This window comes from Triticum aestivum, chromosome 3A, assembly GCF_018294505.1.
Source record: "Triticum aestivum cultivar Chinese Spring chromosome 3A, IWGSC CS RefSeq v2.1, whole genome shotgun sequence".
In the NCBI taxonomy this organism is placed as follows: domain Eukaryota; kingdom Viridiplantae; phylum Streptophyta; class Magnoliopsida; order Poales; family Poaceae; genus Triticum; species Triticum aestivum.
Window position 1 is genome coordinate 384,460,403 of NC_057800.1, and position 27,098 is coordinate 384,487,500.

Here is a 27,098-nt window from a genome sequence, read left to right on the forward strand (position 1 = left end):
TCGATATGGTAAACAACTTAGTTTCATATATAGGCAACTTAATAACATTGACATGTAACTTTTTAATATATTTTAGGCAACTGAAATAGTAATGACGGTCAACTGAGCATCTCTGATAGGCAACTTCATAGTGTTTCTAAGCAACTTAGAAAAAAAAACAATGATAAGCAACTTCATAATATTATAGTGAACTAATTACAAAGTTAGACAACTGAGAAGCAATGGAAGGTAACTAATTACCAATAGCAGGTAACTAGACATCAATGGTAGGCCAATTTCATAGTATTGTAGGCAACTGGACATCAATGATAGCCAACTAAACATTCAGGATAGGCAACTGAGCAGCTATGGTAGCCAAGTTGTGATAATGTTAGCAAAATTCATTGATACACGTAGTGCAATGAAGTTGCTTATATGTAACACTAAAGGTGTCTCATATTTTGTGTGATTTTCTCTTTTTTTTTACACTAACCAACCTAATAGATAGTCCTACTAGGAAAAAAATGAAGTTGCCTTCCTATAACACTAAAGTTGTCTCCATCGGACCCAAAGTTGCCTCGAAAAAAAGTTCAACGAAACCTATCGATATGAGATCTAGTTTTGAAGAACTCGCCGCGAAAAACTCGGATGTGAAAACGAAACTGAATTTGAACGCTTCAATCAAAAGTTACAGTTTTTTAATTTTTTTTAACACCCAAATAAATGAACATGCAGACAAGATTCTTTTTTTTTTATGGATCACATCAGGCGCGTCGGCTGCTCTTTCCATATTTGAAAGAGCGCTCGTTCCCACCAGCGGGCACTCGGGCGCCCGCTAGCCACGTCCTACTTTTTATGTTTTCCAGCATTGGTTCTTTTGGTTTGCTTCTTTGCAATCTACGGTAGGAATGACCTATGTCGCTCGTCGTCCTATAGCGACATCTTTCGAATAAATATTTTTGCTCCGCTATCTTATCTAGGAAGATTCTCAGATTCTCTTGTTATGTGAAACTTGGCATCACACAACAGGCCTTTAGGCGTTCTCCCAGTGACAGATTCTGATGTACTCCCTCGGTCCAGAAATACTTGTCATTGAAATGAATGCGACAAGTAATTCCGGACGAAGGGAGTAAAAACAGACGATAAACATCTAGATTCAGGGTACACCAAAAATATCAGTCATCAATGTGCAATTCCTTGTAACTATGATCTTTGTTGCAATTTACAACATGTCGAAGATTGAAATGAACGACACAAATGACTGACTAGTAGCCGTGGAAAACCTTTCCAGACGCTAAAAGGACGACGAGCTTTTCCAATAGCAGCTCGGAATCCTGACCAAGGGCATCCGACCCCTGGCATTGCAATATAAACTTGACCTCCCAACAAAAAAGGGGAGCCAAACTGAAGAAATAACCAATCGATCAAACCGAGGACCTAACAATAAATATCAAACAGATCTACCAAATAACCTGACCAGACTAGATTTGATTTGGTAGAAAGAAAAGCCACTGAGTATATACATGATTTGTGCACAGATCGAGTGGGGAAAGGAATGTGGAGGTCGCTAGCGGAAGGACCACATCCGCTTAGTCCTTTCTTTGGTGTAGGAAAGTAAATCCAGAATTCTCCCGGATCAAAGGTGGCATATCAACGTCCGTTACCTCGATTTCTGTCATTGACTTTGAGATGTCATCCACCGAGAATGGAATGCTGTGGTTTGAAGTATCATGAGCAATGTTAGACCAGGGACATTTCTGCCGTAAACTAATTATTGAACTTGGAACACGAAATAACCTTGAATCGTCATCCAACAAGAAAGAACTGCTCACTGCATTGTTCGAGTCTTCTGTCATCATTATTCTCATACTTGAGATGACCTACAACCAATTTGGTTCACTGTCAGAAACGAGAACTAGTAATGGGACATAGATAGCACCACTTGCTGACACAGTAACATATGAAACTTGAATAAACCAGTAATTACCCCCTTCTTCCCATAATATAAGAGCGTTTTTGACACATCAAGTATAACAAGCTTACCTCTGACGAAACAGTGTGGGTGCCATATTTGTCATCCCAATACATTGTACTGATTCGATATAGCTGTTGTATGCTAAGGACCTGAAAGTTTTTGAAGTATGTGTTAAGTCACAAGTCACAACTAATATATGCTTTAATGATTGCCGAAACTTAAGTGAATTCAAAGTCACTTACAGGGCACAAATCGTTGGTGATTTCTTTCAATGTTTTCTTTGGCTTTTGATGAATTACCTGATAATACAAGTACACGTCTCATTAGGTTACATACCTTTTTTACTCACAAGGTTGCAAATAGACATCTAATCAGTATAGAACACATACAAGGAATCCAACGGCCTGCCTAATATGCTTCAACTCTTCCCAGGAAGAACCTGCATACTGTACACCACATAAAATTAGCACACAAATTAAATATCACCAAGGGAAAAAATCATCAGTACCCACCTCTTCAGTGGCATAAATGCACCACTGCTCTAACTCAGCCAATCCAGCTTTGACATATTCTCCGTTGCTAAATGAACAGCACTCACGTCGGAGGAGAAGACTGCAAGATACAGGATATCTTAAAATCCTAACGGGAAGAAGTAAAATGTACCGCCAGTAGAGCAAGAGCCATCTCTTACCTATTGAACAGCTGGACATTAATAAACGAAAATATCTGAGTGAACACCTTGCTGATTAAGAATGAAGGGACCTGGCGTATCAATAAAATACATGTTAATGCATACTCAAAAATAGTGTGTCCATTTAGGGGTTTTAGCTTGCATACATAATTGGCTTTCAAAACATTCAGGTAGTTTGTTAATATTTTCACAATACTCTGCCAATGTGCGATCAGAGTTTGTTGGGCCAAGGCATTTGCTTGAGAACGAGATCCTTTTATCAAACTTGCACGAGATGTTCTTGGTGCCTGCACAATAAGTAAAAGTAAAAAATAAACCCTGAAGTTCACTGTTTTTCTGCGAAATAAGAGAAATTATAGTGCCAATAAATCATACCTGGATGCAAAGACCAAGCAATGGAGATATCTCTTTCTTCAGATTGTCTCTAATCATTCCATATATCTTCTCGAGGAAAGCTGTAAGTTGTTGCTTGAAAAGCAGAGCAGGATACTTGGCTTCAACTTGACGAAGATCACCTAGTCCTCCAATCAAGCGGCTACCAAGAAAAGGTCGCGCAGCACTTTGTGGTGAAGCTCGAATTCCCTTGTGTATTCAGAAACAACAAAATTAAGATTTGTTCAGACTATAAAATCAGCGAGGGCAGGATAAAGATGTTTTACCGAAAAAACCCTCCCAAACGATGCAGCAGTTGACCTTCGCCTCTGAGGAGTGAGTCCAGCTGCTCCAGTCGTTTTCAGTGTCCGTTGCAGAAGTAGGAGTAATGTGGATGAATTGGAGAGCCAATACGCTAACTTGTCGTCATTGTCCTGGACCTTTGGAAAGGAACAATTCGAACATGACTACATAGCAGTACACATAGAGAATAAATGAAAAAGGAATATATAAACCTATGTTGTTGCAGCATTTTAGATTTTAATTTTTATTATTGCCCCTTCTATTTATATGTGTTATTCAAGGTCTATCATGAAGGCCTAAGATATCAGTTCATTAAATCAAACTAAACAAAATGTGAGTATTTCTCCCAGAAAGAAGGGTTCTTAAAGAAACACGAGATAGGTATGACCTACCTCTATAGCAGAGCCTATTGTTTGAATAATACGGTCAAAAACACCAGTTCTTTCAACTTCAAATGATCTCCAGTGCAGAAGACACCTGTATATAACACAAGCTGCAATAGCCCTACCACTGGAGAATCCCAAATCTTGTGATACACACTTGATTAGCAGGTCTTGGTTTTCCTGGAGCATAAAATTCAAATATATATGATGTTAACCAAAAAATATTTATGATGAAAAAGAAATCTCATTAGAAACATAAATGATACAATTTCAGGATCAAAGAAGAAAAAAAGGTACATAACTCGGGAAGATTAAACAAAGAAAGGAGTGGTCAACAAGTAGCACACCTGTTGCTTCTCGTTAAGTGATTTTTGAGGCTTCTCCTCAGCCTCAAGCTCTTTGAGATTCAGTGAGATGGGGGTTACATCCTGCACAAAGATATTAACATAGGAAAGTTATTTATTATAGCAGTTACTTTTTGAAGTATAAGTCATCTATATGGTTATGTTCTTTCCACTTACTGGTGAAGATTTTACCTCCCCATTCGGAGCATTCACAATCTCCGGAGTTCTCAGCTGACAAAGTCAGTTAATTTGAAATATTATGTCATTTTGATGAAAATAAGAGTATATTTGTACAGAATGCAAGTGCCAGGGATATGACATACTTGGAAAGGAGACTTGGGATAGGCAGCTAATGCTTTCGCAGTAGGAGAAATTGCAACAGCCTGTTGACGAAGCACCTTGTTCTCTGACTCCATGTTAGTTGCTTTCTCTTCCAGCCTGATTACGTTTTCAAGACAATACTATTAAATAGTTATGCAGAATAAAACAAACACTACTGAACCACTAAACAGAGATCATCCTTAACAAGCAAAACATCAAAATACAGCCAAATGAATCAACAATAACTGGTAGTTCTATTTCGATTGTACCTCTGGGCAGTGTCCTGAAGTTGCTCAATCTTTTTCTCTGCGCCTTCGAATTTCTTCATTAGTTCTTCATTTCTCCGTTCAGCTTCAGCATGTTCTTTCTTTGCAGTCTCTGTGGCTTGCCTTTCAGTTTGCAGCAAAGCCTGTAAAATCAAGATACAGCGTAACTTTGACTTTGTCATACAATAACATGATTTCCGATTCCAAGCCTGCGTCGCCCTTTAGTGCAGAGGCCACGGGGTAATAAAAGCTTCCATTAACTTCAAAATGAACTCACATGTCAATGTTGTCAATGAAAAATGTCGTAACATATGATGACCATGTTTCCAAAACATTAGGGTAAACATACGCGGTATGTTTTACATGGACTGATTCTCCATAATCGTTCAAGACCAACAAGACCAAGTACCCGATAAAATAAAACAACCGCATGAGAAGTGTAGAAATAATTCAGCTGACACCATACCTTCAGTTGATCAACTTCAGCTGTTAGCGAGTTAACTTTTTCAGTGTCTTCGACCAATACAGGAGTCTCTTTGATTACTGGAGGTGCTTCTTCAATTGCCTTTCTCGCTGCTTCTCTTTCCTTAGTGGCCATGGTCTTTGCTTCTTCAACTTGAAGCTGTAGGTCATGCAATGTTTCTTGCAGCTTAGCAATTTCCTGAGCTTTTGCTTCCTCAAGGTCAGTCTGCATAAAGGAACATTAAACATAAATCACATGTTATCAATGCTCAAATAGGGTCATTGGTACTATGACCGAAATGAACAAATCACAGGTACCCTTAATCGCTTCTCCAGTCCTAAGCGCCATGTTAACTCTTCAACGCGCTTCTCAAGCTTATCTTTGGCCTCTTTGAGGGCTCCAGTTTCTCTTGCGGCCTGCAGATGATTCATGGATAACATAAAAATGACATATGGGCCATGGTAAAAGCATTGAAAGAATGCAAAGCGTAAGGGGCATTACCATCTTGAGATTTCTGAGCTCTCTTCTTGCAAGCCTTTGTCTCCACGCACACTGGTAAGTAAGAACTGCTCGCTGCATATTCTTGTAATGTGAATAGTCTCTGTGGCAGCGCCATCGAGCCTGTGTTCAAAATGGAATGTTATAAGCTGCTTTTATATTAACGAGGCAGGGTAGAGAATTGTGAAGTTTTGGAAACTTGATGAACGTCAAGCCATGAAATGCTTCGTAAAAAATGAAGAATATAACTAATAGCAATTTGATCAAAACAGAGCGTACTTGGATATGGACAGCTGCTTTAGTTTCCTTTCTGAATCTGAATTCTTTGCGAGCAGACATTGCCCTTAAGCCAGTTTGCAGCGTGACTGTAGCTGCTTGCAGTAGTAAATAAGATTCGCGTGCTTTGTGACGACGCACATTTTTTTGTATTTTGACTGCTGCTGCTTCTCGCCTCATGCATTCGTACAAATTACGAACCAAGGTCCCTGAGTTACAACAGGGAAAATGAAGAGCACATGAAATCTGTAGAGTGCTACAGCAACTCCATTACAGGATATGGCACCAGCATCACTCTGCTCTACATAACCATCGGCGCCCGCGCACACACACACACACACATATTATATATATAGAGAGAGAGAGAAGGGTGGTACCTCTAACAAAAGATTGTAGATGCGTTGCTGATCTTCTAACCAAAACAAACTGTTTCCGTGCAATATATGTACGCATTAGTCTCTGTATAATTCTTGCTGCTTTCCCTAACACTTCTGCCCTCCGTGCATCCAAATCAGCCATTTGTCCAGCTCTCAGGAATACCTTTGTTTTTCCTATCTGTAAGTCAACCAAATGGACCATGTAAGAATTAAGAACGGCTTGAGTATACGTACAACTTATTTTACATGACAAAGTTTCTGAAATTGAAGTAGATAATACAATCAAATCTACAGCAACAGTGTTTAGCTAAACGATGAAATGACTAGTAATGTTGAGAAAAGTGAGTTCATTCAACATGCCAACACCCATGTGCTGCAATCCACATCTGGAAGATGGATCCTTTTTCATTGATGTCAAGATGTTGCCACAGATAGGACAGTAAATAAGGATCACACATAAGAAACATCTCAGATATTGTTCTTGGAGTTCAATTTCAAAATTTTATGTAAATGAAAGAACATCGAGTCATATAAAGGGAAATTATATTTCAGTTCACCAACATCATCGTGTCGTGCTAAAATGTCCCCTGATTGAAATCCTACGATAAATGGTAGTACTAAATATCACAAAAAGTCAGATGAAATGGGTGATGGATCCTAGTAGTAGTTCGGGTTCCATGTCCTACCTGGTAGTTCTCCAACTTCATTTTTTCCAGAATCTTTTGGCATGCAATCTTATCGTCGTTACTGGACATAAGAATGTACAAGCAAAAAACATATACTAATCAATAACTTGAAAATAGAATTAAATGACAAATAAATGAGTAGAAGGCTCTATTGTGATTTCTGTGTGAATTGCTTACCTTCCTTCTAGAAGTTCAGGGCCAAGAACACCAAAGCGATTAACAAATTCATAGAATGTTTTTCTTGTGGGGTATCCAGCACAGCTTATCCTGATAGCTTCAAGAACACCCTGCAAAGTAGGTATTAGTTCAACATATGGCAACGATAAGAATAATAAAAGAGTATACGACTCTTACTCCACATCGTAGTTGTTGTATAACATTTGTGTTCTCAAAAATGGCTGGCTTGAGGAGATTGTTTGGCTTCACACATCTAATATAATGGGGTTCAGTAGAGCTCAAGGTCTCCATGAGAGACTGAAGTTGCAGCTGAGAATCAAACAGAAAGAATGTCAACGGAAAGGAAGTCAAGAGCACTATAAGGACTAAGGAGAATCAAGATATTTACAATCTCTATTTAAAGGACTGGATCATGAGAAATTGTTACTATTTTCGAAGAGTTAACAGTTAATAAAGACTTAGGCACTCGTCATAGTCGCATAGACACTTTGAACTTTCTAATTGGCGCTACTAAATACATGCAAACCAACATTTCTGTCACTAACTCATGAAGGGAGGAACTATGTAGGGGCGTCATCATACGCTGCAATCAAGGCAACCAAAGGATCAAGTACAACAAATGTATGAAGGGCATCTGAGCAACAATGGACATACAAGATCGTATACAATACACCAAACTTTCCGATAAACAGCACCAATGTAGTGGTACAGATATACAAATTTTAAACACACCCACATGCATTAAGTTCTAAGTGTTGTGCAGGTATAGTACTCGATTTATTAAATTACAATATTTTGATGCGCATTCCAGATTCAATATTCACAAGCTTACAAATTTTCATGCACTTAATATTTCAATATAGACCAAATTCATGACATGTACCCATAGGAGTACAGCACATACAGTTAACAGTTTCATAGTCATATGTGCTCAGCTGCTCACAGTAGACCTGAGAAAAAGTGAACCAGCCCTTCAGGCTTGGCCCAGCCCCAGCCCAGCCCAGGCCCAGGTTTAGACCGAGCATGGGCAAAAAAATGTTGGGGACAACATCTCTATTAGCCCATCTTGGTACAGTTTTATTCATTTTTGGGTACAAGCCTGTGGGTTACCTATCCAACTGCCTTAACAGGACAGCCTGGCAGCTCAAGTGCCCCAAATCAAATCAGGCCTAAACCCAGCCAGATCAAAAATTTGACCAGCTCTAGTTCAAAGTAACATATCAAATCGCAAAAAAGTCCATCTTGCATGAAAAGGCTGTCAAATCTGCCCAAAACAACTTCATACTGCCAAGTATGACAGCTGCAAGAAATTCAGCAGGGACATGTCCAAGGTTAATACAGATGAGAGTGCAACGTGGATATCATCTTTAACAGTGACAAAGTGACAGTGGCATCCATAGGTTCTTCAGAGTCTAAGATAATCTACCGGCAACTGGTGCTTAATGAATTATACCCTAAATAGCTTCTCAAAGAAACGAGGATTTCATTTAATGCAACAAAGTGATATACACCAATAAAAATTAAATCAAGTAGAACTTCACCTTAAAACGTGACCCAATAGATGAAAATTTTGAAGACTTTGATGATTCTTCAGGGAGTGAAGGGAATAAACTAGCTACAAAAGGACATGAAGAAGCATTCAGCAAATCCTGATGTTCCGCCACTACATAATCTTTGTTCTTGTCTAAGAAATGATCAGCCTGGTATGTCACCTGTGGATGATAAAAAAAAGTGCCTAATTAGTATGGTATTATATTCTATATGAGCAATCGAGCATGCTTATCGTTTGATGAAGAAAGCTCACATCGCCAGCATAATGGACAACTGTAAAGTCTGTACGTGAAAGCTTTGGTTTGACGAATCGCTTGTTATTCTTAAATGTTGTATACAGCTTCTGTGCAAATGTCTCATGTGTTGATCTGGGAAACATACTGCACATGATATTGGAAAACATTGTTAAGACACAAGATGTCACACATCAGTTACGACAACACACAATCATACTAGACATCATGGCAATTGAAGCAATCCATGTTTCAAAAAAAAAAAATTGAAGCAATCCATGTTGCTTGCAAGTGGGCTGGAATGGCAACTGGAAGTTCCAAAACATACCATGCTTCATCCAGAAGCGCAATCAATCCACCTTTCTGAAAATAGCAGAAAACATGTTACTGTTATTGTATATAACAAAATATACAGAATACTTGTAATACCAATATGTCCATTCTAGTGTTCATGATCAATACTAATGGTTGTTTAGCCACCCCTTAGCTCATCATAGAATTACAAGCGTCACAACTTGTTCAAAGCTCCCAGGGCCAGTGCCAGGAATGCTGGAGATACTAGGACCATCATGCAAAAAGCTCAACAATTCAAAGAAACCCAAGATGCAGCAGCAAGAAAGGAGCAAGGTACATGTCCCACTCCTTTCTCTCTCTTCAATAACCCCTATTTCCTAACAGTGGCATCTAAAATAGGAATTGATGTGGATCCTAAAGAGATTAATGTAGTTAGTTTACCTATTCCCAACAATCTGAATCCTGACAGGAATGTTGGTCCTGACTCAGGATTCACCCCCCCCCCCCCCAAAGAGTAGTGTGGATAGTGGGGTGGACCATAATAGTAGTTTAGACTCTGATAATCTGTGGAACTTGGTCTGTAACCACAAACGGGGCAAGCACCGTCATGAATGCCATCTTCTGGAATGTGAGGGGCATCACTGCTCCAGGGAGGAAAACTCTTATTGTAGAAACTATTAGGAAGAATCAAGCCTCTATCCTGGGTTTCCAGGAAACCAAAAAAGAGGACTTCTCTGATTCCTACCTTAAATCCTTAGTGGGCAGTAGAAATTTCTCTTGGCACCACCTCCCATCAAAAGGCTCTGCTGGAGGCATTCTGATGGGAGTGGATGCAGACATTTTTGAGATCATCTCTTGGTCTCACCTTGATTTCTCTGTTAGTTGTGTCCTTAAGCTAAGAAGTAATGATACTACTTTTAGAATCATCACTGTATATGGGCCACCCTATGAAGAGGGAAAAGAGCCCTTTATTTCTGAGCTCCATTCCCTGTTCATAGAGTGCCCCTACCCTACTCTGATTGGGGGTGATTTTAATTTGGTTAGGTTTGCTACAGAGACAAGCAATGGTGTGGTCAACCACAGATGGTGTGACAACTTTAATGCTTGGATAGAAATCTGGAGTCTCCTGGAAATTAAATTGCCTAGTAGAAAATTCACCTGGGCCAACAACCAGGTGGACTTGATCATGTCCACAATAGATAGACTGTTCTGTAATACTGAGATGGACAAAATCTTTCCATTAGCCTCCTGTAATGCTTTACCCAGATGTGGCAGTGATCATGCCCCCATTATTTGGGAATCAGGGGTGGAGCAAACACCAAAAAGTAGTAGCTATAAGATGGAAAAATGGTGGTTAATTAGGGAGGACTTCTCCAATCTAATCACCAAGATTTGGAATGAGCCTACCTCTAGAACCAACCCTATGGACAATTGGCAGGATAAGATTAGGAAGCTAAGAGTGACCAAGGGTTGGAGTTCCAATGAGGAGGCTCAACTTAGGAGATACAAGAAAATCCTTCTTGAAGAATATGATAAGCTAGATATAAAATCTAAGACCACAGTTCTGTCTGATGCTGAGTTTTCTAGGCTCAAATTTACCCATAGTGAGCTCCAGAAAATCTGGCTTCAGGAAGAAATTAAGGCAAAACAGAGATCTAGAGATAGGGACATCAAGGAAGGTGATAGGAATACTGAGTACTTCCATGCAGTGGCAAACCAAAGGAGGAGGAAAACTACCATCCACTCCTTGGATGGCCCACAGGGGCCAGTCACTGATACAAAGGGGATGCTGGACATTGCCTGTAGCTTCTATAAAGATTTATTCAAACTGGAAGAAAGAGATGGATATCATTTAAACCCATCTTTCTTCTCTGATGAGGAAAAAGTTAATACTGTTGAGAATGAAAACCTAGAAGCCCCTTTCTCTAAAGAGGAAATTAAAAGAGCTGTCTCTGAATCATACTCAGATGGGGCCCCTGGCCCAGATGGTATTCCCTTTTTCTTTTATCAGCACTTCTAGGAGCTAATAAAAAAGACCTGGTAGCCATGTTTGAAGTTTTCCATAGAGGAGAGCTGGCTATCCACAGGCTTAATTTTGCTATGCTGACCCTGGTTCCAAAAGAAGCTGATGCTTCCGGTATAAAGAAATTTAGACCTATCCGTTTGCTCAACTGTAGCTTTAAGACTTTCACTAAAGTCCTCACTAATAGACTGGCTATGATACTGCAAAGGCTCATAGCCAGCAACCAATCTGCCTTGTTGAAAGGTAAGATATATCTTAGAAAGTGTGGTCACAGCACATGAAGTGCTGCACTCCATCCACTCTAGTAAGAGGCGGGGCCTAGTCCTTAAGTTAGATTATGAAAAAGCTTATAATAAGGTGAATTTAGAATTCCTTTGAAGAATTACTTAGAAAAAGAGGCTTTGGAGATAAATGGATCTACTGGATTCTGCAGGTCACTAGAGGGGGCTCAGTGGGGGTCAAACTGAACAACACTGAGAGTGATTTCTTCCTTACTGGAAAAGGTTTGAGGCAGGGGGGCCCCATTTCCCCCCTGCTATTCAACCTGGTAGTTGATGCACTCACTAGGATGTTAATGAAAGCAGCAGATCATAGATTGATAGAAGGACTGTGTCCTGAGATCTGTCCTCGAGGGATTATATGTCTTCAGTATGCTGATGACACCATCCTGTTCTTGGATAAGAACCTGGAGCACACTAGGAATCTAAAGATGGTTATGTCTTGTTTTGAGAAGATCTCTGGCATGAGAATCAACTGTAGCAAGAGTGAGCTCATCCCTATTAATATGGAGGGGTCTGAGGTAGGGGGGTTCCTTGATACACTAGAATGTGCTGAGGGTTCTTTCCCAATTAAGTACCTTGGTATACCTCTACACTATGATAAACTTAGGAAAGAAGACATCCAACCACTGATTGATAAGATCATGAAAAGGATTGCTGGATGGAGAGGAAAACTACTTTCTTACAAAGGAAGAATTGTCCTCATCCAAGCTTGTCTAGCTAGCATACCTATATACTTGTTGTCTTTCTTTAAATTCCCTAAATGGGCCATAGATCTTATAAATACTCAAATGGCAAACTGTCTGTGGAATGATTTTGAAGGCCGCAGGAAGTTGCACTTGGCTAACTGGAAAATGGCCTGCATGAAAAAAGAATTTGGGGGGCTTGGAATCCCAAATCTCCAAGATATTAACCTTGCCTTCTAGGACCTTGGGTCAAAAGATATTATGAAGGGGAAGGGAAGCCTTGGAAAATGATGGTAGACCAGAAATATATGAGGGCAAAACTAACCTCTTTGCTCCTAACACCTCCACTAATCTCTAGGTTTTGGAAGGGAGTCAAATCCATCATCCAAACTTTGAAGTTTGGGTATAGATGGAAAGTAGGAGTAGGGGATAAAATCAGGTTCTGGGAGGACACTTGGTTTGGCACATCCCCCCTAGCAGTTCAATTCTGGCACATCTACATGATTTGCAACGAGCAAACCAAAAGTGTCAAGGAGATCTGGGATGGTGAAACCCTGAAACTAACTTTTAGGAGGAACTTTGACAACAAGATGATGGAACAATGGTATCAGCTGGTAGAGATTGCTAAAGAGATTAACTTCAGCAATGACCCTGATGCTCTCATTTGGCAGCTTGAGAGCAAAGGAATCTATTCTTCTAGTTCTTTGTACCATGTGATCAACTTTAGGGGGGTGCAGCCTCTGTTCCTGCCGGCGGTTTGGAAACTAGCAATGCCACCTAAGATCCATGTTTTCCTTTGGTTATTCTCTCAAAATAAGTTTATGACTAGAGACAACCTTAGGAAAAGGCACATAATCAAACCTCTAGAATGTGTGTTCTGTGCTAAACATGAGACAAATCATCACTTATTTTTTGACTGTGTTGTAGCCAAGAATATTTGGTCTTTTATCAGTCAATTTTTCCAAAAGGATTTGGGCACGAATTTTTGAGTCTGTGGCCCGCTTCTGGATTTCTAACAAAAAGCATTTAGCTTTGAATGTAGTTAGCTCTGCTGTCTTGTGGTGTTTATGGAAGTATAGGAACTCTATGATTTTCAATAACACCATTCGGACATCTATTACTCAGGTATGGGGACTGATTCACAGAATGCTCAAATTCTGGGTGATTCTGACCCCAGAAGCGAACAAAACCTAGGTGGAAACGTTTTTGGGAGCACTGATGAAGCTGCTCCAACTGTTAAACACAATATGCACTATGTCACGTATGGAGTGCATTGTCACGCATGGAGGAGTCCAAGACTTGGCGCAGGATCTAGGATAGATAGTTGGTTCGGTTTACATGTAATTCTATCTCCTTATCTCCTGTAACTACTTCTATCTCTTGTTCTCCAAGTTGTACACCTCCTGTAAAATCTCCAACAATGTATGCGCTTCCAGGGAGGTGCGCCCCTGTATATAACACGTAGCACGTCGCCTCAGGTCGAGGTAAGACGTTTCCGCCTGTCGCACATGGTAATCAGAGCCTCCTCTTCCAAACCCTAGCTTTCGATCTCCACCAGTGCCAGCCATGTCTTCCTCCAGTGCCACCCAATCCAATCTGAGCGGTCAGGTCACGGAGAAGCTCTCCCGGACGAACTACGTCCTGTGGCGTACCCAAATCACGCCGCAGTTGAGGGGAGCCGGCCTCTATGGCTACGTCGACGGCACCCAGCCGGGGCCGTCCCGCCTTCTCGTCACCAAGGACAAGGAAGGGAAGGAGTCGTCCGAGCTCAATCCTCTCCATCCCATCAGGGTAAGGGAGGACCAGCAGGTTTTAGGCTACCTGCTCAACAACCTCACCAAAGAGGTGCTCATCGCGGTCACCGCGGTCACCACCGCGCACGCACTCTGGACAGCACTCGCAGGTATGTTCTCGTCGCAGTCCTTGAGCCGCGTCAACAACATCCGCACTGCCTTGATCAATGCGCAGAAAGGGAACCAATCGGTGGCCGCCTACTTCGCCGCCATGCGTGGCCTTGCTGATGAGCTCGCCGCGGCCGGCAAGCCCATCCAGGACGATGAGCTGATCTCGTATCTGCTTCACGAACTGGACATGGACTACCAGCCGCTCATGTCTGCCCTGGATGCCCGCGTCACGCCGGTGTCCCTCGATGAGCTCTACGCCATGCTGAGCAACTTTGACCAACGCGTCGCCCAGTACCACAGTGCTGGCGGCGGGTTCAAGTCTTCGGCGAACGCAGCAACCCGCGGGCATGGTGGGTACTCCTCCCGTCACCGCGGTCCTCCTCGCACCAAGGGCAAGCACAGCAGCGGCAACACCAACAACTCCGGCTCCCGCGGCGGTCGCCCCAACTCCACCAACAACAGGGGTTGCCGCGGCGGCTCCAGCCGTTCGCGGCCCGACGCCGTTCGCTGCCAAATTTGTGGCAAACCAGGTCACACTGCCAAAGATTGTTGGTATCGTTTTGACGAAGATGATGCCTCCTCTGAAGATGATGAAAAAGTTGCTGCCGCCGCTGAAGGATCCTATGGTGTTGACACTAACTGGTACCTTGATAGTGGCGCAACCAATCACCTCACGGGGGAGCTGGAGAAGGTGACTCTCCGTGAAAAATATCATGGGAAGGACCAGATTCATACGGCCAGTGGTGCAGGTATGAACATACGTCACATTGGTCACTCGGTTATACGTACCCCTTCTCGTAAAATTCATCTTCGCAAAATTTTGCATGTTCCTAGTGCCAACAAAAATCTCCTATCCGTTCATCGCATTACCATCGACAATCATGTCTTTATTGAATTCCATCCTTTTTTCTTTTTGATAAAGGATCAGGCCACGAAGAAGGTACTATATCGAGGTAGATGCGTTCGAGGGCTTTACCCATTGATTCCGGAGCTTAGGAGATTCAATAAACAAGCCCATGGTGTTGTCAAACTTTCTTCAACACGTTGGCACGGTCGTTTAGGGCATGCTTCTTTTTCTCTTGTTGAACGTTTGCTTAGGAAAAATAAGCTCCCGTTTGTTGGTGAGCGGAATGTTGAAACTATTTGTGATTCTTGCCAAAGAGCAAAATGTCATCAATTACCTTATCCTATTTCTACAAGTGTCTCTACTCAACCATTGCAATTAATTTTCTCCGATGTTTGGGGCCCTGCCCCTAGCTCTGCTGGTAGACATACGTACTATGTAAGTTTCATTGATGACTATAGCAAATTTTCTTGGATCTATCTTCTTAAGAAACGATCCGACGTTTTTCAAGTGTTCAAAAACTTTCAAGCACTTGTTGAACGCAAGTTTGATAGCAAGATCATTGCTGTCCAATCCGACTGGGGAGGGGAATACGAGAAATTAAATTCCTTCTTCCAAACACTTGGCATTTCACATCATGTGTCATGCCCTCATGCTCACCAACAAAACGGTTCTGCCGAACGCAAGCATAGGCATATAGTTGAAGTTGGTCTAGCTCTTTTAGCCGGTGCTTCCATGCCTCTCAAGTTTTGGGATGAAGCATTTCTCACCGCTGTTCATATCATTAATATGCTCCCAAGTCGTGTCATAAACAATGAAACCCCCATAGAACGGCTTCTTCATGTCAAGCCCAACTACACATCTCTACGTGTCTTCGGTTGTGCATGTTGGCCCAACCTCCGTCCTTACAACTCCCGCAAACTCATGTTCCGATCTAAACAATGTGTTTTCCTTGGCTATAGTGCCCAACACAAAGGGGTTAAGTGTCTAGATGTTTCCACCGGGCGCGTTTATATTTCCCGTGATGTTGTGTTTGATGAGAATAAATTTCCCTTTGCTGATCTTCATCCCAACGCCGGTGCTTTACTCCGTAAAGAAATCCTCCTTCTACCATCTTCTCTCACCGGTCTTGATGAAGGGGAACAAAACCATGATGATCACATGTTGACTAACTCTCAAACCACTGTGCATGAGTTGTGTGATGCTGCAGTAGAAAACGGAATGCAAAATGATGAAGAAAATGACGAGCATGGGCCATATTTCATGTGCCCCGAACCAGGAAACAAATCCTCCTCGGGATCAGTTCCCGTGGCAGAGGCAGAACTGCCCAGCAGATCGCCCTCGGGATCCGCCGCTGGCAGGGGGGCAAAATCTCCTCAGGAATCCGCGCCAGCAGCTGCGCGTGGAGCCACCGACAGCACGCGCGCGGCGAGCGAGCCAGCGTCTGCCACGCGGCCATCAGCGATTCACGGCGGTGCCTCCATCAACCCGAGCGAATCACGCGGCGCCGCCTGTCCGCCTCAGATTGGGTCTTCGGGGGCCCGGTTCTTGGTCCAACCCCTGTGCTACAAAAGGCGCGACCCGCGCCGGCCGACAAGTGCGGGGCCCGCCTTTGGCGCAGCGGACGCTGCCTCTCCATCACGGCGTCATGATGAGCCCCGTCCGCTGGGATCCTCTGCGGAGCCGCGCCGTTGCACATCGTCGTCTACCACCACAGAAAATCCAATGGCGGGATCTGCTACCGAATCTGCTGCTGCTTCGTCGGGATCTGCCTCGGGATCGATTCCTGCTGCACCTGCAGGTTGCGTGGGATCTTCTGTGCCACCTGTGACAGCTACTTCAACGCCAAAACGTACACGATTGCAACAGGGAGTAATTCAACCAATTAATTATAAGCATATTACAAAATATGGTATGGTGTGCTCCACAGGTGAACCAGGTGAACCCTACACACTTGATGAAGCCCTAGCTGATGAAAATTGGAAGAAGGCCATGCATGAAGAGTACATGGCATTGAAGAGAAACAAAACATGGCATTTGGTCCCTCCACAGCAAGGTAAAAACCTCATTGATTGAAAGTGGGTGTTTAGGATCAAGAGAAAATCTGATGGCACCATTGATCGCTACAAGGCAAGACTTGTGGCAAAAGGCTTCAAGCAACGCTATGGTATTGACTATGAGGACACGTTTACTCCAGTGATAAAAGCTGCAACCATTCGTCTTGTTTTGTCCATTGTTGTGTCCAGGGGCTTGAGTCTTAGACAGCTAGACGTTCAGAACGCGTTTCTTCATGGTGTTCTGGAAGAGGAAGTGTACATGAAGCAACCTCCTGGGTTTGAAAACAAACGTGCACCATTGCACGTGTGCAGACTTGACAAAGCGTTGTATTGGTTGAAGCAGGCTCCAAGGGCGTGGTATTCACGTCTCAGTCAAAAGATGCAAACTCTTGGCTTTGTTCCTTCCAAGTCTGACACTTCATTGTTCATTTATAACAAGTGCAACACTCATATCTTTGTTCTCATCTATGTTGATGATATTATTGTTACAAGCTCATCTGATGAAGCTATAACAGGATTGTTGAAGGATCTCAGTGCAGAGTTTGCTCTTAAGGATCTTGGAGACTTGCATTATTTCTTAGGGATAGAAGTGAAGAAACATGATGGTGGACTTCACTTGTCTCAAGAAAAATATGCAACTGATCTGGTAAGAAAGGCTGGTCTGCAAGGCTGTAAACCTTCACCCACTCCATTATCAAGTTCAGAAAAATTATCTCTCACAGAAGGACAAGCCTTGAGTCAGGAAGACAGCACTAAGTACAGAAGTCTTGTAGATGCACTTCAATACCTTACTCTTACAAGACCTGATATATCATTTGCTGTTAACAAAGTCTGCCAATTTCTTCATGCACCCACTACTGTTCATTTGACTGCTGCCAAAAGAATAGTTAGATATGTCAAGAACACCCTTAATATTGGTCTCAACTTCAGCAAGTCATCATCTACACTTCTTAGTGCCTTCTCAGATTCTGACTGGGCAGGTTGTTTGGATGATAGACGTTCTACTGGAGGATTTGCAGTGTTCTTTGGCCCTAACTTAATTTCATGGTGTGCAAGGAAGCAGGCCACTGTCTCTAGGTCCAGTACTGAGGCAGAATACAAAGCATTAGCAAATGCTACAGCTGAGATCATATGGGTGCAGTCTTTATTGAGAGAGCTTGGTGTGAAAAGTAAACAAGTTCCATGCTTATGGTGTGACAATTTGGGTGCAACTTATTTGTCTGCTAATCCTGTTTTTCATGCCAGAATGAAACACATTGAAATTGATTTTCACTTTGTCAGAGAACGAGTGGCTCAAAAACAGCTTGATATTCGCTTTGTGCATTCCAAGGATCAGATTGCAGATGGATTCACCAAGGCTCTACCCACTAGAAGTTTTGAGAACTTCAAGCATAATCTCAACTTGATGAAGTTGTGATTAAGGGAGGGTGTTAAACACAATATGCACTATGTCACGTATGGAGTGCATTGTCACGCATGGAGGAGTCCAAGACTTGGCGCAGGATCTAGGATAGATAGTTGGTTCGGTTTACATGTAATTCTATCTCCTTATCTCCTGTAACTACTTCTATCTCTTGTTCTCCAAGTTGAACACCTCCTGTAAAATCTCCAACGATGTATGCGCTTCCAGGGAGCGGCCCCTGTATATAACAGGTAGCACGTCGCCTCAGGTCGAGGTAAGACGTTTCCGCCTGTCGCACACCAACAACCCTTGATGATCTTGAGTCTTGAGTGGCTGAAATTGAAGAACACAAGGTTTGATGGTGGCGCAAGCTGGAGTAGCCTTAAGGTCTCAGAAGACGGAGACTTCCACTCCCCCGCCAAAAAGAGAGACACCAACGACAAGACCATGGTGCACAGCCCCATGTCCACCCTCGCAATCTGCTGGTCACCCCAAGCTGCTCTGGCGCCTCCGCTCAAGTTCAGGAGGGGCGGCGGTGCGATCGCAATGTGATTCGTCTACCACACTGGGCGCGGTTGGAAAACCTGGGCGCTAGGAGCCTGGTCTCCTCCGGCTAGTTTACTTCTTTGCTTTTCTTTTAGTCATTCGGCTTCGCTGATGTGCGGGGTCTGTAATAAATTTAAACCCTCTGAACGTTAGCTGGGATGTAAGAGAACAGACTCTGTATGGTTTCATTCTTGTTAATGGAACCGGGGAGAGGCCTCCCTGTTCATCCAAAAACAACTTGTTAGTTTGTAAAGGCCAATATGGCTACTTTATCTATTTATTTATATCAACGTAAGCTCCTTCACTCCACTACGTTAGAAAGTTATGAGCATCACAGAACAAGTCAATTTAGCACTAAGCCTCTTCAAAATTTTAAGCACAAACTCTCACCAATCCATTATATAACCCTTAGCTCTTTTCACAGTAAGTTTCACTCCTTGACTTTAAAACCAGACAAAACACTCTAAACTCCTAGTAACGTTACCCATTTTGCCCATTTAGCAGATGTGACATCTATGATAGCATCCATGTCAGAATATGTTACAACATCACAAGGCAAATCGCTTCCTTGATGCTTCATTCCCCTGGCCTCCCACCCAAATTTCACTCTCTCTACCTCCCCCTTCCAACATAGCCAGCCACTGCTGTCCTCTCCTACCCGCACTCCTCCTGCCTCACCCTCCTCCAACCCTCTTTCCCTCCCTCTACATGCCCAAGTACCTATGCCTACAGTTGCCCCCTCCTGTGCCCCTACATCGAAGGCTATTGCACTGGCAGCTAAACCATCTGTGGAACCAGCCAATGGGTGGAACGTAAACGGTATTAAGGGGTAAGAGTGTTGTTCAAAATCCAAGGCGCTTATCGATCTTCTGAGAATCAAACAATCACACAAGCACAACGACACCAACATTTGTTAACGCGGTACGCCTAACATCAGCTACATCCCCGGGGCATGACTACCGGCGCTCCTTCCAATTGATACCGCATATCGGTCACCCAGACACCAGCACATGCCGCCGACTCCCCCGCATACTCGTGTTATTATGTTGGCATAGGTTACATTACATTATATAGGAGCCTAGGATATAAGTGTCCTGCTCGAACATGACTCCATAACCCTATCCACACACCATATGACTCAAAGTCCAGCTGTAACATAACTCACACTAAATTCGACACATATTTAACAGGTGTACTTTGTCCAGTTTTAGAATCAAGGGGTGAAACTTAGACTTTGCAAAGAGTTGAGTGTAGAACAAACTAGCCAACTCCCAGATGGAGGAGCCCAAAGGGGTTCCAAATGACAGAACAAAAGTTCCTCTTTTAGTCTAAATTAAGCTATTTTAAGTCATGTTTGTGAAAAGACACATAGAGCAGAAGCAAAACGTCAAGTGCTATCTGTTTATCGTTTACCGAAGCACAATAAATTAGGTCATTCTCCTAAGGACTTCTCATTATTTACAGTGATGAACCGATGATGACAGGATCAGAAACAATATAACCCCAAAGGGTAGGGATGTAAACTGGGTCCTGTTTAAGCCCACTTATTGGTCTAACAGTTCAATAAAGTATTTTTCGGTGAAAATGAACTATCAGGCTAACTAGAAGCTAACTAAACGGGCCTTGTGGCGCCGTTATTGCGCCATTTAAATCCCTACCCAGGGGAACAAACCATCACCTCCCCAACCACCAATTACAGAATGAGAAGGGCTTCTGAAGAATTTCATCCTTTCTTTAATTGACACTCGATCCACCAACTTCACAGGGGAAAACATAAACAACCTAGACAGTTCAATTTTCAGTCTCTATTTGGCTTTCAAAGTCACATCATAACTACCTTGCATTTTATGTAACCTGTCATAGTACGAAAAATATGAAGAAATAAGCACCTTCTCAATCAAGTCTAGCACATCTTGATTATCAACAAACTCTATGTAACTCCAGTTTATCTCCTCCCTAGTATATTCCTCTTGCTCCATTTTGAACACATGCTGCAAGACAGCATCACATGTTAAATCATGGACAGGAAATATCTATAGAGTAACAACTATGGTCAAAACCAAATTCATGAAGTACCTGATTAAAATGTTGCTGCAGCTTTTCATTTGTATAATTGATGCATAACTGTTCAAAACTGTTCAGATGACCATTTGTTTTAGCACATTCTGTGAATTGGATCGTTCATAAAGTTCAAAAGTTGGAAAAACACTAACCTGTTAATTTTGAAACTCTCGAATCCATAGATATCAAGAACACCAATCAGTTGTTTAGAGTTTGGGTCTTGTCCAATGGAGACATTAATTTTTTCCACGATCCTGTACATACAGGATCACAGTTAAAATGTAAAATGTCAAGATTGAGAAGTAAAAAGGCAAATCTAATTAGAGTTTTCTGCCAGAGGATCATTACCAATCAAACAATCGGGAGTATATTGTTTTGGCTAATGCATCTCTGCTAGCAAGTGCCGACTCAGGATCAAGTGTTCTAGTAATTATTTCTTCAGGAGTAACTATTTCTCGTGTTATCAGTGCCTTCTCCAAATTATTGCAATCACACCTGCAAGAAACTTAGCAGTCAGCATTTTGGTTTATGGTCACAATGAACATATAGAAAATAGAAGGTACAAAACAGTATTTGAAGGGAGATAATTTACTCACTCCAATAGCTCTGATGCAGTGTTAAGGTGAAACCTCGAGTTATCATCCTGAATCACAGATGAATCAACTTCTTTTCCCTTGGCGAAATTTATATTTCCAATATGAAGTACAGCTGCTACAACCCGGAATATAGCTTCCTGTAAAATAAATTAACAATGATGTCGGTCCTTATTCCTAAAACTAGCATTTTAATAGCTTTAGTATAACACGAAACAAACCTGTTCTTCCTCATTGATTCCAACTATGTCCATGGCCCTCCGTGTTGCTAAATACTCTTCCGCGTCATTAATTCCTTCAACCTCAATACAGCTTGACTGATTGAGGTAGTGAAAAGATCTAGCATCAGCCAACTTATACCTTTGGGTATCCTGCAAATTACAGAAAGCCGTATTAAGAAGTGGACCTTTTGTACTACATTAAATTCCATATCCAAAAGGCAAATAATCAGATAGTAACAGTGAGTCAATGTGAAAACCTACCTCAGGTGGTGCCGCACAAAGAAAATAGAAGCAATGATAATTTCTTTCCGGAGTATTTATTTGGCATACGCGGGATCTTTCCAGCAAGTAAGTTCTTATAGCAGCTCCCGAGATTCGTCCAGTCTTGTCAAATTGGATCTCCACAAACTTGCCAAAGCGACTTCACCATGAATTACAAACAAATGAGAATGCCAAACAATCAGCTGGTGATATTCAAATAAAGGGAAGAAACAAATCTACCGAAGGAAAATAAAAGAAAAAGAATCATGCAAACCATTACCTCGAGTTATTGTTCCTCACAGTTTTTGCGTTACCAAAAGCTTCAAGGACTGGATTTGACTGAAATATTATTGGATATAAGACAATCAACCAATGCATATGTTTTCCATTTGAAAGCTACAATTTGTAAGCAAATAAGGAGAAGAGTTGAACGCCCTTGCCTCTAGAACTTGTTGCTCTACAGTTCGCCCTTCTACTCCAGATCGTCCACCTAAGTGTGCTAGATATCTCATAAGCATCTTTGTTGTTTCAGTCTTGCCAGCACCACTTTCACCACTGACTAAAATAGAGTTGTTTTTCCCTTCATTTATCATTTCCCTGGTTTCCCACATTAATAAATCACATAAGGGTAATGCAGGGGTATTGATACTGGATCATGCATGGTTATCTATATGAATACTATACAGCAGGAATTCACCTATAAGCAACGTCAGCAATTGCAAAGACGTGTGGACTCAGCTCCCCAAAATCTGCACCCTTGTATTGTTCCATCATGTGGGTATCATAAAGATGCGGTAATCTTTGAAACGGATTTACCGCAATCAAAATGCTACCAGTGTAAGTCTGTGAATGCAAAAGAATGGTTATTATTTGCATTGCAAGTTATGCAATTGATTAAACGCATGACATTTACCCAAGAGATAATGAACTCACATATATTTCATTCAGTTCATAACGCGTAGCAAGATTCTGTAGAACCCCAGGCTCGTGTAAGTATGATAATCTTGTCATATCATCCACTCCTCCTGGTGGAGCTTCCATATCCTTGGGAAAAACTTTTGATCTGTCTGTAGTAACCTGTGCAAAAGCATTGTAATGTAATTCACAATCCATTTCCTGTCAAAAAGATAAAACCGAAAGCCCTAGCCATAACATGTGTAAAATAGTGAACAGTCAACAGCACCGTGAAGTTCTTTTTGCAGCCTAATACCCCTTTTCTAGATTAAAACAGAGCAGGATAATACCATTCAGGGAGGTTATGAATAATATACTAAGAAAACTATGTCTTCATAATATGAATTCACATTCATAACAAGATAAAGATCTACAGAATGCATAAGAAATTGAAAAGACTACCTTTTTCCCATTTGATGTCTGCACATGAACTTCATTGTTTTTTATGCTGACAACCTCGCCATCTATCCATGCTAGAGTTGGATCCTCCACCCAAACATGAGAACCAACAATGATGTTAGCTGGAGTTCCCTGCAAAACGAAATGATGCAGTAATCAGAGTGATGTCAATGCATAGCAGAATTATGAGTATCCTGAGATTTAATGGGTAATCTACTCTGCCTTCCGCACTCGTGCCAGTGAATTGTGGCATATCTTGTTGAATTGACATACATGTTTGGTGAGAGATGGATAAGAAAATAATATGTTGTACTCCTCGCTATTTCTCTCACGGGGGTGGGTAGCTACAAATTACCCGCCTATTTTGAACATGCAGGGTGGGGAGTATTAGATTCATGCACCAACCAGTACACTCACTTTTAAGCTGTTAAGGGAAGGTGAGCAATATATTCATACTTAAACACTCTCTATAGTGTCTAGGCTCCTCCAAATTTATGTAGTCATCCAAGCTGAGGATACAATTATATTTCCCTAGAATTCATGGTTCTAACGTGGACTCAAACTGGGACACTGCTATTTTCTCATACAATTGTGCCAGCGGGACCTCAAACTCAGGACCTCGATATTGAGTTTCATGCACCGAACATTTTACCTACAAGCTTAGCTGCTATGGGAAGGTGGCAATATTCATACTTCAACAGGTTATTTCGTTGGGGACAGATTCTAACTATGTAGATTAATTATATTTTGATATCAAGGGTATTACGTGTAAAACAAATACAAACACACATTAATTGGTTGAGACACTTCAAATGTAGGAATTCCTAAACAACTTTAGTTTGAGCTTCGCTAATGGATATCAGTTCAAAGCTCGACCGTCCATTTTACGGAGACAATAGAACCTAAAAGCACATAACCCCCCAAAATGCGCATTGACATATGAAAAGTATGGCTCCATTTCCAGCACCAACATCAATTGCACACATAGAGAAGTGCCATATAAGGTAAAACATTAGAACTTGTTTCGCACTAACGTATCATAAGAGGGGTGGGGGTACTTTATTCCGCATCCATCACATTACTGCTGAAGAAACTTTGCTGCAAATGAGAGCTAGGGTAATAACTGATGGCATCTGTGTCGTTCGTGGGAGATGGCCTTTTGGCTATGAAGTGAACTAAGAATAGCAAGGCCCTGACTAATTGCAGCAAATAATTCACCACCCAAAAATACTAGCTAGCTACACAGATTTTAGTGAAAACAAGCTCCTTCGGAAGTGGCTCACTAAGCAAGTTAGCAAAGACTAAAAATAGGGCCAGGGTAAGCTCAATACTTGTAAGTCTACTGTGGGCAATGGCACATCATGTTACCCAAAAAAAAAGGAAAAAGCACTAGGCTAGTAAACCTATCAATTTGGATGCCCGAATCCTCCAGAACTCATCCAAGGCTTTGGGACAAATCTAAAACTTGGAACCCTGGTAAAATATGATTCGATCCGCAGGCACTTGAAGCAAAGCACACGGCACCTAAGCTAGTAATTGGGAAAGCAAAATTAGTCCAAACAAGTATACGATCCGGAACAGTACCATGCGCAGATCAGGCTAGGATCGGAGGGGACCACGAATTCCTCAGCTCCGGTAGAGGGATCCCGCCGCCCGAGTGGTCGGCGGCCGTCAGGTCTGCCAATTGGACTGGCTCCGCCCGGCCGCCTCCCCGCTTCGTCACCTACCCCTTTGCTAGCTGGTGGCTGTAACTTGTCGGCTTCCTCCGCCCCTTATCCCTTCTCTTGTATGCGATTCACGCAGTTGGCTTCGTGATTGCTAGGACCGCGAGTGGCTTCGCCCTCGGCGATGACGGCGCGACGGCTTCGTGCGTCGCCGTCGCGACGGCGAGTTGGGGAGGGAGAGGGAGGGCAGAAATGGTAATTACGCGCTGTTCTAGTTTTCTTCCGTTTGAAACAACCGAGGAATTCTGCTCTTGGTCCTGAAATCCGCTGTTTCCGGACGGCTAGGCAGTTAAATGTTTGCATTTCATTGCTTCAAGGGCCTGTAGTTTAGTCAATTTTCTTCAAGGCCCTTGTAGCATTTACATTTTCATCCTCTAGAAAACTGAGTGTTACCATACTCCCTCCGTCGAGTGAAAAGTGTACATATAGAAATTTTAGGACAGATTATGGGAGGAAGTAAATAATGCATTGGAAACATGCAAGCCACCATCTCTCTCCTCTTTAATTACCCAACCCCCAATGAACTAAACGAATGTAAAAACTAAGGAGACCATGTATAGAATGTTATTGGTCTTGATTACCGTGTGATGACAGAGAAATGTTTTTTTCTATTTTAAAGTGCATTGGAAAGATAGAAGTACATTCTTTTGTGGACAAATTTTCAAGTCAAATATACACTATTTACCGGATGGAGGGAGTATATTGTTTCTAGCCTCTAAATCTCGTATATTGTTTACGTGTAACACCCTGTAACTCTCTCTTCCAATCTCAATGAAAGCAGTCTTCACTGCCTTAGTCAAAAACTTGTTATATGAACATAATCATTTGATCAGAGGGGTCTGAGTGGGGATACATGCAACTTGCATGTGCCACCTACTGTTTTCTAACGATTCCTTGGTATTCACATTAGTATCGGAAAGGGGGCAAAGAGACTGCAGAAGATACTGAAGATTTATAAAAAGGGTTCATGTCTGCTAGTAAACAAGGAGAAGTGAGTGTATTTTATAGTGACAATTACACATCTGATATGAAGGAAAAAAATACTTGGGTCTGCCAACCTCTTTGAGAAGATATACTGATGATCAATTTGAACTCATCGTCGCAAAGATAAAAAAATAAAGATTGGGGTTGCTTGAGATTACTTAGTAGTGCGGGCCGAGAGGTGATGATTAAGTCGGTCTTTCAAGCAATTCCAACGTATTCAATGAGTTGTTTTATGTTGCCCAAAAAACGAGTAAGAAAATAACAGCTCCAAATGGTAAGGTTTCGGTGGGGGGGCGATGAAACTAAACAAAAAATGCTAAACCAAAGGGGGCATGAGTTTCAAAAATTTCTAATTATTCACTCAAGCCATGTTAGCCAAACAAGGATGGAGGTTGATGAAAGAACCCGATTCAGTATGTGCAAGGCTGTTGCGGGGCAAATATTTCCATCAAGGAGACTTCATATCAACTAGAAGCGGGAGGAACATCTCTCTGCATGGAGGTTTATAATCATGATAGGGAAGCCTTCGGGGCGGCTTAATCAATAGGGTGAGAGATGGCTCAACAACTCATTACTGAGAAGACCCATGGATCCTTGACAATTATAGTAAGAAGCCCATTCTCAATCTCACGGATGCTAGCATCATGATGATGAAAGAATTCTTAGATGAAGCATTGAATTGGATCGAGAGAAGATTCTTGTAAACTTCATGAGGCTCGATGTGGATGCCATATGTGAGATTCTAGTAGAGATGTTCGTAATGATTTTGGTCATGGGAGCCAGAAAAAGGAGGGTGGTTTTATGTTCATTTTACGTGCATACTATTGTTTACAGCTAAACAACAAGGGATCAAGCCACCACGCCTACAATTGAACACAGCTACTAAAAGCTCTTATTGTGTATGGGAGTGCCAACAAAATACACGGTTTTTGTTGGAGAGTTATGCATGATGTAATTCCATATCGAGAGATT

At 42.0% G+C, this 27,098-nt stretch overlaps 1 protein-coding gene across 3 annotated transcripts; it reads right to left on the bottom strand.

The window, feature by feature from the left end:
- Positions 1-1,134: 1,134 nt before the first annotated feature.
- LOC123061358 (myosin-17) lies at positions 1,135-25,396 on the bottom strand. Of its 3 annotated transcripts, XM_044484437.1 has the most exons (39): positions 25,003-25,396; positions 23,422-23,550; positions 22,999-23,142; positions 22,763-22,908; positions 22,506-22,662; positions 22,346-22,404; positions 22,066-22,225; positions 21,805-21,954; positions 21,587-21,723; positions 21,339-21,485; positions 21,143-21,244; positions 21,006-21,063; positions 20,819-20,920; positions 9,224-9,258; positions 8,916-9,042; positions 8,653-8,823; positions 7,289-7,420; positions 7,112-7,221; positions 6,935-6,995; positions 6,249-6,426; positions 5,875-6,080; positions 5,599-5,718; positions 5,415-5,513; positions 5,101-5,322; positions 4,638-4,777; positions 4,371-4,485; positions 4,225-4,278; positions 4,051-4,131; positions 3,713-3,883; positions 3,305-3,457; positions 3,021-3,227; positions 2,792-2,932; positions 2,646-2,716; positions 2,467-2,566; positions 2,344-2,400; positions 2,197-2,253; positions 2,023-2,103; positions 1,777-1,859; positions 1,135-1,692 (listed from the first exon to the last, which is right to left on the bottom strand). In XM_044484437.1, exons 1-39 carry the CDS (start codon positions 25,003-25,005, stop codon positions 1,569-1,571), a joined length of 4,590 nt encoding a protein of 1,529 aa, XP_044340372.1. In that variant the 5' UTR covers positions 25,006-25,396; the 3' UTR covers positions 1,135-1,568. The 3 variants fall into 3 exon arrangements, with proteins under 3 accessions (XP_044340372.1, XP_044340371.1, XP_044340370.1); XM_044484436.1 differs by having other exon boundaries at positions 1,135-1,859; positions 4,240-4,278; XM_044484435.1 differs by having other exon boundaries at positions 1,135-1,859.
- Positions 25,397-27,098: the final 1,702 nt, after the last annotated feature.